The following is a 16,132-nucleotide window of genomic DNA, read 5'->3' on the forward strand; positions in this document are numbered from 1 at the left end:
CAGATCCTTTTCAGCAGGGCTGTGCTCTATCCTGTCATTCCCCAGCTTGTGTTGGTAGTGGATGTTGCCTCGACCCACGTGCAGACTCTGCACTTAGCTTTGTTGAACCTCATGAGGTTCACCTGGGCCCACTGCTCAGCCTGTCTGAGTCCCTCTGGATGGCATCCCCCCCCGGTGTGTCAACCACAGCCCTATGAGACACTGTGACCGCTCTGGTTTGGTTCCTGGCACTCAGAGCTGGCCCTTGACCTGCTGCCAGGTGTCAGTCAACCTATCTGGTCCTGCACTGCCCACCTGCATGCCTTGCTTCCACTCCGAGGCAGATGTATTTTATTGAGGCAAACTGTGTCCTAGTTGTTTGGGTTCCTTGAATATTGCAGTTTGATTCCAAAAAGTAAGGCTAACCAGAATGTTTTGTTATCCTGATGTGAAACAGGTCAGCAGAGTTCCCATTCTTCTTTTCATTGGTCATGAGCTGACTCTAGTTCACTGAAAAATGTTGAAGCAGGAAGCCTGACAAACTTGCAGTTCACTGTTAACCAATTACAGCAGAGCTTTCTTGCTTTTACACTGCATCTAAGTAATGAAGAAGTAATTCTGCACGAATGCATATCTTCAGTAGAGATGTGGAGCTGTGCTGCAGCCCCTGCTAGTGTGCACTTGTTTAGGACTGTGCGAGCTGTGCTCTGAGCTGGCGAGAACCCACAGCATTTCTGCGGTGTTCCAGAGAGCCCAAGCCACAGTGGGCAGGCAGACACGGATGCAAAAAAAACAAGGGAGTAGATCAGGGTCCCAGCAATCCTGAGGTGTGCTCCTTTTGCTCCCTTATTTTCCCCAGGGACTGCCATCTGGGTTCACTAACAAACACTGGGGTCTGCTCAGAGCAGCTGCAGTCTGAAGCTCCTGGTGTCACCAGGGCGGTGCTTTGCGTTGTGGTGTCCAGCTGTGCCTCTTCGTTGTGCCCCAAAGTCTGAGTTAAAACCCTTGCCCTGGAGAGCTGGGCTCTTGCTTTCAACTTGGAATGCATGCTGGCTGCCAGTGTGTGATATAGTCCGCTAGAAACTGAGGTTTGGTGGATCATAGGCTTCTGAAAGAGTCCTTATCTGTTTGGGGAGCAGTTTGTTTGTTGTGTGAAGTTGCCATGCTAATGCTTTTTTTTTTTTTTTTAATGGAGACTGCAAGAGATTGCCTCTCCACTATTTCCACGGGTTCCTGGGGGAGCAAGGCTGCAGGGCTCCCTGTTCTGCCTCCCCTTTGTTCCCCAAGTGAATATAAGAACAATTACTTAGCTGAGAGGCAGGCAAAATAAATGAACAGAGAGGTGGCAGCTGTTGAATTTTGTGGAATTTTGGGAAGCTGTGGTCCGATAGAAACCCAGACTGGTGCCTGCATAGCAGGAGTGGTGGCACAGGAATGGGGGTCTGTACAGCATGACATGTTGAGAACACAGTCTGAACAACCCTCTGGGAGGACTGGATCTATGGTATGTAAGATGAGCTTTGGAGGCAGAGGACGCGTGTCTGTAGGGAGCAGGCTTTTTGGAATATCAGCTTCAAAAATTGTCTAAAAATGTTTCAGTGAGGGTGCATTTTTGCTCTGTGGGTATGTATGACAGTCAAAAGTAGTGCCTGACAGTTCCTGGCCTTCTCAAAGTGTTTTGGATGCCTGCTTCCATGGACTTACATTTTTTAGAATAGCCTTGATCTAATGTATGTCGTATTCTTGTTTGCTCAGCACCATCTGTGTAAGGGACTTCTGTTTGAGGAAAACTCGCTTTATCTGGAGAATGGCGCATGTAAGAACATGTTTTATGGCTATCTTTCTACATCCATCCTCTACTTTCTACTGAGAAAACAATGGGACAAGCTAATTTTCCAACTAGATTCCTCACAAGCAGGTCTCATGTAAAAAGTAACCATGCAGAAAAGCAGCTTTTGATCTCCTGCCTGCTCCTTAATTGCACTAACGGTGACAATGAGATATTTCAGTGTTTGCACGGTTAAGCAGAGGAGCTGCCACAGCTTTCTTGTTTATTTTTTCTCTACATCAGCTCTGAACAGAAGTGATGACAAGGAGCTGCAGGTGCAGCACTTGCTATACAAAGCAGACGTGCCTTTGTCTGTCCTTATCTCGAAAGAGCTTCTCAGTTATCCTGGTAAAGTTGGGAATTGAAAAGAAATGAGACTGAGTCAACTTGACTGAACATGGAAAAACAAACATGAAAAAACAAACATGGAAAAGAATGTGCTAGAGAAGGAAAAAAAAGAGAGAATTAATTTCTAGACCCAGATTATGCTGTACTAGGGAGCAACTGTCTGGTATTCACAGATTAAACAGTGGCTTAGCTAACATGCATTGATAGTGGTAGCACGGAATGACTTAAGCTAGAAGGGGCCGCAGAGATCAGCCGGTTCCAACCCCCGTCCCTCTGCGCAGGGCTGCTCTCTGTGAGCTCTTCTCCCAGTCTGCACACACCTGGCGCTGCCCCGACCCGAGCACAGCACCCCGCACTGCGCCTTGCTCGGCCTCAGCAGGTTCTCGTGTGTCCCTTCTCCAGCCTGTCCAGGTCCCGCCAGGTGCCGCCCTCCCTTCTGCTGTGCCATCGCAAACGGCTGAGGGTGTGCTCGACGCCATCCTCCATTGGTGCCAGTGGTTGAAGAGCGCCGCTCCCAAGAGGGACTCTAGGGGGACGCTGCTTGTCGGCCTCCACCCGCACACAGAGCCACTGAGCGCAGTGCTCTGGCTGTGAGCGCCGACCAGTTCCTTATCACTGAGCAGCACCTTCAGATCCAGCTCTGTTCGACACACAGACGAGGACGTGGCGCAGGACTGTGCCGAAGGCCTCGCGTGGATCCGGGCAGGCGACACCAGGTGCCCTTCCTTTGGCCACTGATGCCAGGCTCCGTCGCAGAAGGCCACCGGACGGGTCAGGCGCCATCCTCTCTTGGTGAAGCCGTGCTGGCTGTCTCAGATCCCCGCTCATCCCTTACGTGCCTTGGCATCTCTTCCAGGAGGATCTGCTCCACAGTCTTCCCAGGCACAGAGGTGATGCTCACCAGCCTGTAGTTCCCCAGCTCCTCTTTCCTCCCTCTCTTGCTAATGAGTGATGGTTCCCTTTTTCCAGTCTCTGGGGACCTTGCTTGACAGCCATGACAACCCCATGTTAGTTTTGCCCTGAGGGCCTGAGATGAGGAATTAACTCTCCCCTGCTGAAAGCATTAAATTAGCCAGAAGTCTGTGTTTACTTTTAACAAATATTTGAACTTGTCCATTGTATTCAGTACTTGGTCTGTGCTTTCTATAATAATGCATAGTTAGTTAATGCTACTCCGTAAGTGAAAAAGTGAACCAGTTTTATAAAGTCTCTTTTAACAAATGAGTTTGGACTACAGAAGTTTAAGTGCTACTGCACAGTTTAGTGCATTTTATGGTTTTCATTGTCTCTTTGAAATGTAAAGTTTTGTTTCAGCCCTTTTGTTTTACAGTGTTCCATGTGGATCCCAGAGGGCCTGCAGGTGGCTGTGAAAGCCAATGGAATGACTGCCTACATCATAGGAGTGATGTAAGTAGAAGTCTGCTTACAAGGTCATGGCTGCAGTGTCAGCTGTTGGAACTGCAATTGCTTCTGGTTCAGCAGTTGCAGTGATCCTCTGGTGCCTCCCCTGTGGAGAGCATTGTGTGCCTGTTCAGAGTTGGAAATTGAGGGGGTACCCGTGATGCTGTTCCCTATGACCTGCTATGTTAGAAGTCGTGCCTTCTGCCCACAAAAGATAAATAATGCACTGTGAAATTCCGTACTGTGCTGGTGGCCTCTGTCTAACTGTTTGCAGGAAGCTGAGGCTGGGGTGAGGCTTGGTGAAGCTGGAGCCATTGTTTTTGCCTTGGCTGAAGAACTGCTTCTGGTTTACTGGCTGGGGGAGCTGTGTACCTTTTGATATATGGTGTCTTAAACTTGTTTATGAGGACTTCTTAAACTTTTATTCTTTTCCTATGTCATGGTATTTCCTGCTTTTTAAAATTCACTGTAAATACCTCGTGATGCAACACTTTATTAAACAGAGTAATGCGTGGCTGTATTTTGTTATTCTCTGGACGTAACCAATAATTTCTATTGCTGCAATGTTAGTCATTGGAGGAAAATAGTGGGTGTCTTAGATATCTCCTTTGCATGTTCTATTAACTTCCCCACTACAATTCAGGTGCTTTCAATTGAGCGTGGTGTTCTGTGTGCCAGTTATTGCCCAATCACTCTGTTGTTTACTCCCTTCAATTCTTGGTTTATGTGGGATCTGGTCACTTGAAAACATGAGATAAAAACGCACTGCTTTATAGGACTTGAAAAAAGAAAAACAAAACAAACCATTAACAGGGTCTTTCCAATCTTATGTAGTCTTCCTGTGTTACGTTCTGGGTAATATGGTCTACACATTCTTTGTTCTTAGAGGGTGGCTTTCCTTTAACTGGCTGCAGTCTTCCTGTGTTTCCAGCTGCTTTCTCTCCTCTAGAAGGAAATAGAGATGCCTTGCTAGGCAGTTTCTGTTGTGTGGAAGATGGGCATCATGGTGATTCATATTTACTGTAGGTTGTTACTCAGTGCTTGTCTGAGTAATCAGACTGCTCTGGGAGTACCATATCCTGTAGCACCGAGTGCGACCAATTGTTAGTCCTGAGTTTTGGTCTTTTACTAGAATAGCAAAACTGGTGATCAGCGTCATCTCTTCTGTCTCGCTGTTAAGTTGTATAACCATCTTACAGTAATTTTGCTATTAAGTACTGATTCTTTTGGGAATTGGTGCTTTGCTGCCAGCCCAGAGTAACCTTTGGGTCAGTTACGCAGGACACTTCTTATTTGAAGTTTCCATTCCAACTAGGAGAAATATACCCATACCTCCTTTTCTCCCTTCTCTGTCACTGACATGACCTAGGTGTGACATTTGCTTTGCTCTCCAGTTGAATAAGTAGCTCTGGCCACTGATCTGGGAACGCTTTCTTTATACTCACTGAGCATGGAGGTCAGCGCAGCGCCTTACACTGCAACCAAACCCTTCCTCCATCCTCCATTAAGGAAAGCTCTGAATTCTTGCTTGTTTCCTTCTGAGGCTCTGACTGCCATCATGGTTTGATGCTGAGTGATGTGGGAAGTGGAGGCAAGTAGTACATGAGGCGGATTGAGCACAGCTCAAGCATTCTATAAAGGAGCAGCTGAGAGCATGACTTGTCTCTTAGAAAACCAGTTGCACTGAGTAAATGCCAGTGGATGCAGTGCAGTTTATTATTATTTGTAGGAGGAAAATGAAGGGCGTGAGTGCTAAATTGTTTGTAAGAAATCACTGGAAGAGTAAGAATTGGACTTGGCATTTGAATTCTGATGAATTTAAAGAACAGAAGAAAGGCTGATATCTGGGAGTTCATGTGGAGTTCTGCTGTGGAGCAGCAAATTACACTGTCTGGTAATATCCTGAGAAAAGGAGTGGTGCAGACTGGAGAAGGCAGCGTTCCCTGGGTTTGTGGCAGCTCTGCAATTCATAGCTGTGAGCTGCTGAGGACCCATGAAATTCCTACAAATGATTTATGTGGAGATGTGTATCTTAGTGAATCATTTGAGGTACAACTGAAGAAGAAATTATTCTTGAGTATGTTAGATTGCATTTCCCTTGCATGTAGAAATCATGTCGTGGAGTTCATCTTCAAAGCAATTTTAGGAGTTTGTTCTTCCTGCTATAATAATAATAAAAAATTACACCAATTCTGAGTGATGAATTGAAGAATTGTTAAAGCTCGTTTTGTCAGTGTGGATGGAATCCCAAGTGCTGCCTGCCCACAGAGCTGCAGCTGCACTGTTTGCCCCATGCAGGCACAGTGGTGGGAAGGATGTGTGTTCACAACTTCAGCATGTGCTGCTGCTCTGACGTGGCTCCCAGCTTATAGCAGGAGGTTCCCTTTCTCCAGAGAAAGAGCACGGGAGGATGGCATGACATCTGTTTGCTTTCTTCATGTGTACTTCTCATCTCTTCTCATACTTGTTCTGTAAGCTGGAAGCAGTAACCAGAGCTATGAAGCAAACCCCATTTGTGTCTGAGGCTCCAACATGGAAGGAGGATTATGATGAGCAACTGCTTTCCTGTGATGCTCTAAGAAACAGACATGGTGGTGCTGGCAGGGCAGTGCCAGGCTGTCTGGTTACTTTTTATGGCATCATTTAAGATCCCTTCTCTGGGGGTGAAAAGTCCCTTCCAAGTATGGAACGCATTAGCATTGGGGTTATGAAAATGAAATACAAGGAAATTGTTTTGGCGTTTTAATTTTTATTTTACCAACTGAACTGGGATTACTGCTACTTCTGTGTGCCTGGTCTGGGTCAGTTGCTGGCCCTCCCTTACCTCCACCCAGTGTTTTGTTTCACTGTTTTGTGCTCTGTAATTAAAACGTGGGCAGACTTTTAAAAAAACAAAACAAAACAAAAAAAATTTCCTTTAAAATATTTCTGGGTTAGAGTAGTCTGTCACGATGAAATCCGCACATGAATCAACCTCTTTGTAACCTATGTTGCCATAAGAATTTTAGGAATTTCCTTTATTAGGACCTGTTAATATACAGCAGCAACTGAGCGAGGTGAAGCAGCCTGGAATCGCCCAAAGTTTCCAGCATACACTGACTTTCTGCACACTATTCCTTTTCAGCAGGCGAAACGGAAGTATCCTGAAGCCTGTCTCCTTCCGGTGAATGTTATCCCACGTGTAATGCTTGCAATGCTCTTTGTGGAGAAGCAGCTCTTTCACTCTGAAACTGTTTTCCAGGTTGGCGGACGGCCGCCAGCGGCATGGTGCGATGTGCTGAGGGGCGGCCGCGGGGCTGTGGCACGGCGAGGAGCTGCTCTGAATGAAGCCAGGCTCCCTGCACCATGGGCCAGTGCGTCACCAAGTGCAAGAATCCTTCGTCTACCCTCGGCAGCAAAAATGGGGAAAGGGAAACGGGCAGCAAGTCGCATAGCAAGAGAAGTGCTGTCCACAAAGATGAGCAGGCTTCGGCGTGTGGGAAGTCCTCGGGAGACGTACTTGTGAACGGGACAAAGAAAGCGGATGCTGCTCTGGAGTCCGGTCCTTCGGTATTTTCTGGGGATACAAAGAAAGACTCCGTCTCCAGCGCAGAAGAATCGTCCCTCCAAAGGATTGGAGAGTTATTTAGGAGATACAAGGATGAACGGGAAGATGCCATACTGGAGGAAGGAATGGAACGATTTTGCAATGACCTCTGTGTTGATCCCACTGAATTTAAAGTGCTAGTTCTGGCTTGGAAATTCCAGGCTGCTACTATGTGCAAATTTACAAGGTTAGTTCCTGCAGAATTTTAATTATTTTCATATGTTAAACTGTGTCCTATCATCTGTATCAGAGAGACAGCCTCATTAACTTCATGTAGGTATTTCTTCTAACAGTTGTGCTTCGGTGCAGTTCATTCCTGTGGCTGCAGAAGGTAAGCTTTGCATTGTCCTCTCCTGCTCCCTCACATTAGGCTTCAGAACTGAAAATGTTTCTGGACATCACACTACTAATGATGAACAACATGGAGATGTTCTATAGACATTGGTTTGTTCTTGACTAACAAAACCAGTTTTTCTGTATCAGTGCTGTCTTAAAGTTAAGATTTGACAAAGCAAATAACTTTTGCTTTAAAATAATGTGAGAGTCCTTAGTAGTTGCTGTCAACTCTGTTGTTACTTTCTGTCAAAAAGTGTAAAGCAAGCTCGTTGCTAAGAACTGTTTGTGCCCGACTGATGTTACACATAATGTCTTTCTCCAAGACTAGTCCTGTTAAAGCTTAGAGACGTGCTTCCGCAGTGACTGGTGTTGCAGGCTCTGCTTGTCCTGACAAGGCTGTCAGTTAGTGAGCCCATAGCATTTCCAGTGCTGCAGGAAATGACAGAATGGCTGAAACTCACCAGAAACCTGCCCAGTCCACCACCAAAAATCCCCAAACCAAAACACCCTCCCCACACACTGAGTTCCCTACCAGTGTCCAGGTAAGAGCAAGCAAAGAGCTTTTATTGGAGTTTTTGGTCAGTTGAGATTGATTTGAGTAATTGTAACTATTTTTACTCAGCTTATAACATTTAAAATTACTTTGGTGTTCTGAGCCTTCAGCCAAGCCTCTGCTGTGCACTGAACACTGACAGCTTCCCCTGCCTCTGCAGCAGCCGTGTGGGTGTGGGAGTGTGCTGAATGCAAACGTGGATTTTCCAGGGGCTGAAGGAGAGCAGGGCTGTGCAGTATGGGAAAGGAGTTGTCGGTGTCTGATTCTGCACAACCAGTTTCACTGGACTGAATTCTGATTCTGCACAATCATTTTAATAATGATTTGATTTTCTGGGAGAGATGCAGATCCAGTGGTGAAAGATTACCTCTGCTCAGCAGTGTGTTCCATGATAGGGGCACAGGGGTGGCTTTGGCCGAAGAAGGGAAGGCAGTCTTCTGATCTCCTGCGCTCTGCGCTCTTCTGTCTTCCCTCCACCCAATTCCACATCACAGTCTGTGGCGTGGTTGATACCAGCTGGTTGCTATACTGCAACACTTGCTCCTGATCATGAAACAAATCACAGTTAGCTGCCTGTCCTCGTGGCAGGTTGTTGGTGTGCTGCCTGGAGCCCTGCTTTGAGCAGTGTCTGTGTGTTGCATTGTAGCCTGCGCCATGTGGTGTGGGGCACTCTGCTCGTGCCCTTGCTGACCATCACAGCTGGCACCGCTCTGCCTTTCAGTCTGGAAGAGCAGCGACACGTTGAAGGAAGGCCACCGCTCAATGGCTCCTCCTTGAGAGCAGCTTGTCCAGAGCATGGGCCCTCAGGCACAGGCAATATCACATGGAGCTGCTCTGTATGTGGTGTCGTGGATCAGCTGTGGTATTTTCCAGTGTGTTCAGCACTTCTCTTGTGGCTGATGTGGTTTGCTCTGTGTTGGTGAAAGGCTTGGGCTGTGAGAGTACCGTGTATTGGGAAGGCTGTACTGCAGAGCTTTTCGGGTGCTTGCAGCGCCCCAGCTGGGCTGGCGCGTGTGCTGTGGGGGGGTTCCCCAGCCAGGAGGGACCTGGGGCAACGTCTTACCCAGAGCTCGGGGCTGGGGGCATCCACATGCTGCTGAAATCGCTCACTCTGACCTACTGAGGGAAGTGCTCGGTGCATGAGAAGTGTTCACACTAATTTTTCTTCTCTCGCTTAATAGGAAGGAGTTTTTTGAAGGCTGTAAAGCAATAAACGCAGACAGCATCGATGGCATTTGTGCACGGTTTCCCAGCCTCTTACACGAAGCCAAGCAGGAAGATAAATTCAAGGATCTCTACCGCTTCACCTTTCAGTTCGGCCTGGACTCTGAGGAAGGACAGAGGTCGCTGCATCGGGAAATAGCCATTGCCCTTTGGAAATTAGTCTTCACCCAAAACAAACCCCCCATTTTGGACCAGTGGTTGCACTTCCTAGTAGAGAACCCCTCAGGAATCAAGGGAATCTCCCGGGACACATGGAACATGTTTCTAAATTTTACTCAGGTGATCGGACCAGACCTTAGCAACTACAGCGAAGACGAGGCCTGGCCGAGTCTCTTTGATACCTTTGTGGAGTGGGAAATGGAGCGGAGGAAAAAGGAGGAAGAAACCAAATGTATTACATCTTCGGACACAGAGGGTCTGTGTGCAGAAGAACAGACTTAACAGCATTTAAGCGGCAGTGATGAAAGCAACCTGTTGCCCTTCATGAGATGTAAACTCTGGATGTTTCTGGAGGTTACCAAGGCTCCAGATTTCTTTTCTACTTTACACCTTTTTCTGCCTTGTATTCGAAAGGGCTCTAAAATGCTGTATCATGTTTTAGGCACTTTCTTAACTTTGGTTATTCCTTTTACTCTTACCCTGAAATATTTGACCCCGGCTACAAGTTAAGCATTTTTGTTAAGACTTCAGATTAGTATAAGTAAGTCTGATATTTCTTGCACAATGTAGATCTTTTTAGTTAGGTTAAATTAACATTGCTAAATTATACAGTGCCAGATTAAGTTTTTCATACTATGTCTGTCAGGGCAGGTCTGTACTGTGCGTAGTGCTGTTTACATTGTTGAAAATTTAGGCTATAATAATTTTAAGGTTTTATACCAAGAATATAGCAGTGTTAACTTGAAATGCATTAATCCCCTCCTAATAAGGCCCTTAAAAAACAACGACAACAAATCCAACAACATAAGCAACAGCTTTTTGTAATACGGCTCATTGCCACTTGAAGCTAACTCCTTGTGACCGAGTCAAATCATTCCTTTTTATTTTCAGTTTCAAACTAAATGTTGGGACTGTTTTTATAAAGTTACTGTACCTGTCAGTCAACTGAGTGGTAGATGAGGATTTGTATCGAAATCTCTGACACAACACGTAATAAAAGAGCAGTGCTACCTCAGTTTTATTGAAAGTGGACTTCTTGGTGGACTTCCATTTTCTTTGGAAGTTTATTTTTGTGGTTACAGGAGAATATTTTTACTTGACTAAAAGAACCAAAGGTTCTGCTTCTTAAGTTTCTTAAATATTGACAGAAGCAACACACAAAGCCTGTCTTCAAGGAAAACTGCGGTATAATTCTGCTTTAATTTGTTTGATTTATACCTGAAGCATTATCTTACTTGTCTGGCAAGCACAGTACTTCTATGTGAGGAACCAGTTTTTTTAAAGCTATGCTTAATTGCTAAATTGCAGTTAATACTCCACACTTTCTGGAGCAACAATATCGGCATCTGATGACAAAGTGAATTCGTAATGTGTTCTTAATGACAACAGTGTAGACGAGTCATTTTTAGACTGATTTGATAATATTTGGAAAGGAGTAAATTTATTATTTTACAATGCCTGTATTGGGACTATTTGCCTGTTGAAATTGTTGTGACTTAAAGGGAATTTTATTAACACTGGTTGAAGCTTTTTTTGGTTATTGATGTTAACTTTTTTAATTGTATTACGCCAACTTTTTTACACATTTTGGTAAAAAGGGATAATTGCCAAGGCTTCCCATGAAGCCCAGTGTCAAACTCATGAAGCCAATACATGTACATCACACACCTTTTATTTTCAGAGCTGTACTTCAGGATCGTAAAATGGCTTCAGTGAAAAATCGAAAGCAACAAAAACCCTCAAAACTGAACGGTCATCTCTAGCATCTCACAGGTTTTGTGACAGTGTGTAAAAGCCGAACTTTCGGGGGTGAGCTTGTTATTGGGTCTGAGGTGCTGTACAGTGCATGTCTGCTGCTGAGCTAGTGGAGCGTTTGCCTGACTTCTGTGCTGGGCTCTGCTGATGCACAGCCTGCATGGCAGCTTGGGGCAGAGTTCATACATCACTTACAATCCCTGGCTGTCTAAAACTGCTTAAAAACAAGCCCACGATGACTGATGGCATCTCCTCCTGTAACAGGAGGGTTTGGTCTGTGCTGCTTTGGCAAGCTCCTCTTGGGAGAGTGAAGCAGTGGGGAACAAATAGAGGCGTAGCTAAGCCTGTCCCTGGGCAGGAGGGGCCCTGCTCAGGGTGTTACAGGCAAATCTGCCCCAAGGGTGCCCTGCTGCTCACATCCTCCATGCTGCCCTAACAGCACTGGCACATTTTGGCAGCAAAACTGTATTTTTGTTTGGTGAGCAAAGCAGGCATTTGTGCTGTTAGAGTGGAATCGTTGAGACTTCTGCTGGTGCTCTTCTTTAAGCAAGTGAAAAGAGCTCTCCAGCAGAGGCCGCTTTGCTAGAGAAAGCCCCAGATGGAGGCCTGAGCTCATAGCAGATGAAGGCTATATGAAGTTTGGGACACTCGTTCAGCTGCTCAGTGCTCTCTTCATCGCTTCATTTGTTCCTAAAGGTTGTTCTAAAATGTTCGGTGCATAAAAGCTGTGTTCACCCAGTGCAGGGTGCAACTCTGCACATACAATGCTGGAGCAGTGACTGCTGCTTGTCTGCACAGTGAACTGCAGCAGCTCGAAAAGGGGGGGATTAGAGAGCTTTGTGGAACACATCTATCTGGTGGTGCGGAACATGGATTGCAGTAAGAAAATAAATTTGTAGTACATCAAGGCTTAGCCATTTCAGTGCATCAGACACAAGATAGCTTCTTTCTTTAGACAGCAGCACTGAGCATGCTGGAAGGAACAGTATTTTCTCTGGGAGGCAGGCATGCAGCTGTCTGTGAATTCTGTCCTGTGCTTCCAGCGCACAAGGAAAACTGCCCACAGGTGGGCTTGGCAGAGTGCTGTTGGTTTCAGTCTGGCCTTGGTGCTTACGGGGCAGTTACAGGGTGCAAGCCAGACCTGTGTCTGCTGTAAACTCCTGCAGCGGGAGCTGTGGTTATGGGGCAGCTCTTCTATAGCAGTGCTGGTACTTGGTGCTCCTGCCCCCAGCAGCACTGCCTTTCTGTGCCACTAGAGTGCTGCTTCAGATGCACTTCTGCAAAGTCTGCAGCAATATTGGGGCCTCTGAAAATGTGCTTGCCTAGTGGTTAAACTGTGAGTGCTTGTGGAAGAGGTGCAATGCTTTCCACTCTCCATATAATCTGTCTTCAATGGCCACGGGACTGGATCGAGCAGTGATGCAGATCAAGTGGTCAAAACCATTGGATCTGTTTAGTTTTTTTTCTTAGAGTATGCATTAGGAATCTTAATGCATGAAGTGAATCTGCTGCAGCTTGGGATAACTACAGATAACTATACAGATCATTGTAGGAATTTACTGGAAATGTGATCTGTGGCATTTTATTGCCTTCGCTTATACACAAAGAAGTGCAACTTGTGCACTGGGCACTGTGCAGTGTTACTGCAGTGCCTTGGCAGCTTGGCTCAGTGGTGCCAGCTTCTCCTGCGGGTGTGATTTTGGGTCAAAGACTGTCAGTGGATTGATTCAAGTGCAGATTTGAAAGATTTCACCCAGAGTTGGCCATCAAACTTGATGAGTAACTTAATGGAAACTGAATGTGGAGCTGTGTGTTTATTTGCTGCTGGTGCTATTCTGTGTGGAGAATTACAGCCTTGTATTACTGTGCAATGGTACGGAGAGAACCCGAGGGAAAAGAGATGAGTGTGGCAGGTGGCATGGGACCTGCTGGGATACGGGCTGCTGCAGGCTATGGGTTTGTCCCAACTGTTGCTGTGGCCATCAGAGCCCTGAGGCCCCCTGAGGTCCTGTCTCACCTTCTGCTTCTGTGCACCCACTGCTGACATGAGCATCTTCCTTACAGTTCTAAGCCTTGTTTCCAAAAAATAACCCCAAACAAACAAGCAGAATTAAACACCATGTGGTTACTGTCTGCCTCGGATCTGACTCAGTGTGCTGGCTGAGGCTGTGCCGTTCCTACTCACCGTAAGAGAACAGGCACTGTGGAGGTCTGGGTCTTGCAGCCCTGTGTTCTGCGACGTGGCCCTTGTGGCAGGAATCAATTGGGCGCCTGATTTTTTGAGCTCCCTCTGCTTGAAACGTGTGCGTGTGAACTTCCCCTTTCATACTGAAAAGGAAGATGCTTAGCCTGAAACTGAAAACTCTTCAGTGTTTAATATACAGCAAAACACAAACTTTGAAGGCTTTTGTTTTTTTTCAAACAAGTAGTAAAAGATAAGTGTGCTTATTTCTGTTGTGTGTAGAGACACTGGTGTTAATTTTTTTTCTCTGGATTATCAAAGATTGTATCTTTGGTTTATATCTTCAGTTAAAGTGAAATACATGAGATTGTAAGAAGGAAGGCCATAATTCCTTCACCATGAAGTACGTAGGTATCTCTACCTCTTGTCAGACTTGAGTAGTTCAAGTTGATCATCCTCTCCCAGGCTATGATGCCTGGATAAGTAATGTACACTTTTTAATTGACCCATGTTAAGTGTTACCTATTTACCATACTTTTCGGTATCCTGCTTTTGGTCTGCATGCAGTCAACCCTTTGGAATGGAGCAAAGCCAAGCTGGTAAGGGACATGTGAGTCCTGCAGGGAGTGAGTTCCAGAGCGCAGCGGTGAGTGGAGCTGCTCCCGACTAGCTCAGGGCCTTTCAGCATCGCACCTTGTCTTTCCACTTCAGGCCACAATGAATGGGAGATGGAGCAGCTGCTCCCCAAGAAGGGACCGTCTGGCCCTTTCATTTGCTCTTGAAAAGCATCAGGAACCCACCTGATGCAGTGCTATGAGTGTATTTCTTACATGTTCCGTACTTTGTTCCATCTTGAGCTGTGCAACAAAAAGTGAAGGCTGCGAAAGGGCTGCACAGCTGCTGCTTCCTCCCTGCGCTCGGTGTCTGCTCAGGATGAACGCCTTATGCTTAAAGCAGAGCTGAGAGTGCTCAAGCACGCTGGAGATGCTGGGAGGTTCTCCTTTTCTGTTCTTAGAAAGCTTCTATCTTTGCATAATTGCATCCTGAAGATAAAATCTCTTTCTAGATGACATGCATTCTACACGAAGAAAAAACACATTTGTCTGCAATGCTCTTGCTTCTTGCTTGCAGATTCTCCTTGGGCTGCGGGTTGGCTGCGGCTGGGGCAGCACGCTTGAATGTTGCCGATGGAGCTGTCCCTGTGCCTCGGGAGTGGCTCTTTAGTCAAGTTTAGTTATCTTAAAAATATGCATTCTTTCTTATCAGTAAGTTGAAATGGGCCCTCAGAAAGGAAATGGGCCACCAGGAGTGGTGGGAAGGCCTCATGCTGCGAGTTGTCCATTATCTGGAGTTGCAAGAGAGATGGATGGACTGCAGGATGAGATTCTCACCCTGCACTGCTGGGCTCCATCCCAGCCGACCTGGGCACAAAGTGAGCCCGCGTTGCTGCAGCTGTATGGAGGGGGAGGGAACACTGACAGCCAGCCTGGAGATCTGCAGCTTGCAGCACAGACACTTGTCGTGGAGCTCAGCCCTGGCGTGGCCACATCGCCCTGTATGGAAGGAATGTGTTTTGGTATTGTATACTCCCAGAGAAGTGAATAATTGTAAGAAAACAGTGGAAGCATCACACCTTTGTGCAGCTTCCACTGAACTGTATGTGAACACGGCTAGCTACCAGTCTCCTCAGTAAGCCCTCAAGGGCACTTGGGATCAAATCTACCATTCTCTGTATCAGGAGTAATCCTTGCTTTTCGGACTTACCAGCAGACGCCACGTGTTTTCTCCAGTTTTCTCCAGTTTTCTCACTGCAGGAAATGATGAATGTATTGTCGTGGAGCAGAACCACACTTCCTCCTCCAGCCGGCACCATCACGAGTGCTGCGGAGTTGTAATGCTTGAAAAGGCTGCAGTAAATTTCGTTTCATGCTGGATGTCTTTTCGAGGATGTGGCCAAGTGTGAAGCCATGATCTGGAGAAAAAGTGGGAAAAGTTTGAGGTGATGTTTCTATACTGAGTCTTATCTGCTTGGTTGCTTTACAATTACTTCTCTTGTGTTGTCTTGCTCACCGTTATTGTCTGGAACAGAATGGAAACAGCATCCCACAGAATGTGCAGTCTGAGGCACAGTGCACGTCGGTTGTGATGAGAAGGTTGTTACTTGATAGCAACCCTGAGTGCAATGCTCAGTCCCTTTTGGAAGAAAAGCATTAAGGTTTCTCTTTACTTATAAGCAAAGCATCAGTCTGTCCATTACTGACATCTTGTGGAGTTTGTGCCAGATGTATATTAAATATTTTGGTGCTTTTTCTAATCCAATTTGCCATTCATTCACCTGTGAGATTGTTTACTTCTGTATATTGAAGCGTCGACACACCCGCTAAGAAAAACAGAAAAAAAGCCCTGAAACCCCATCACCGCCAAAAAAGTATTGCCTGTAGACACTCTGTATCCTGAGTACTGTAGCTTTGCAAATGTTCAGAGCTGACGGGTCTCCGTCCGTAAGGTCTGAGGGAGGGGACGGCCTGAGAAACCCAGTCCCTGGGAGAGGGAACTTGCACGTTGCTCTGTGCGTTATGAACAAATGAGTCATTTGTCGTGTTTATATAATGACACTTTGGTGTTCACTTTTTTTGTGAAGCTTTGTACAAAATGTTTTATTTAAACCTGCAGTCCTTTTTACATTTTCAATTAAAAGGGGAAAAATTAATTATTTTTTCATGACTATAACTAGGACTCTCGCTACTTTTATTTGTTATCCACTTCCCAAGCAGGAATCCT

General features: G+C 46.1%; 1 protein-coding gene across 1 annotated transcript; it reads left to right on the forward strand.

The window, feature by feature from the left end:
* Window positions 1–6,901: 6,901 nt before the first annotated feature.
* DCUN1D3 (defective in cullin neddylation 1 domain containing 3) lies at window positions 6,902–9,696 on the forward strand (the record flags this gene model as incomplete). The annotated part of the gene is made up of 2 exons (XM_079542989.1): window positions 6,902–7,329; window positions 9,213–9,696. 2 exons carry the CDS (start codon window positions 6,902–6,904, stop codon window positions 9,694–9,696), a joined length of 912 nt encoding a protein of 303 aa, XP_079399115.1.
* Window positions 9,697–16,132: the final 6,436 nt, after the last annotated feature.

This window comes from Tetrao urogallus (assembly GCF_951394365.1).
Source record: "Tetrao urogallus genome assembly, chromosome: 15".
Taxonomy (NCBI): Eukaryota; Metazoa; Chordata; class Aves; order Galliformes; family Phasianidae; genus Tetrao; species Tetrao urogallus.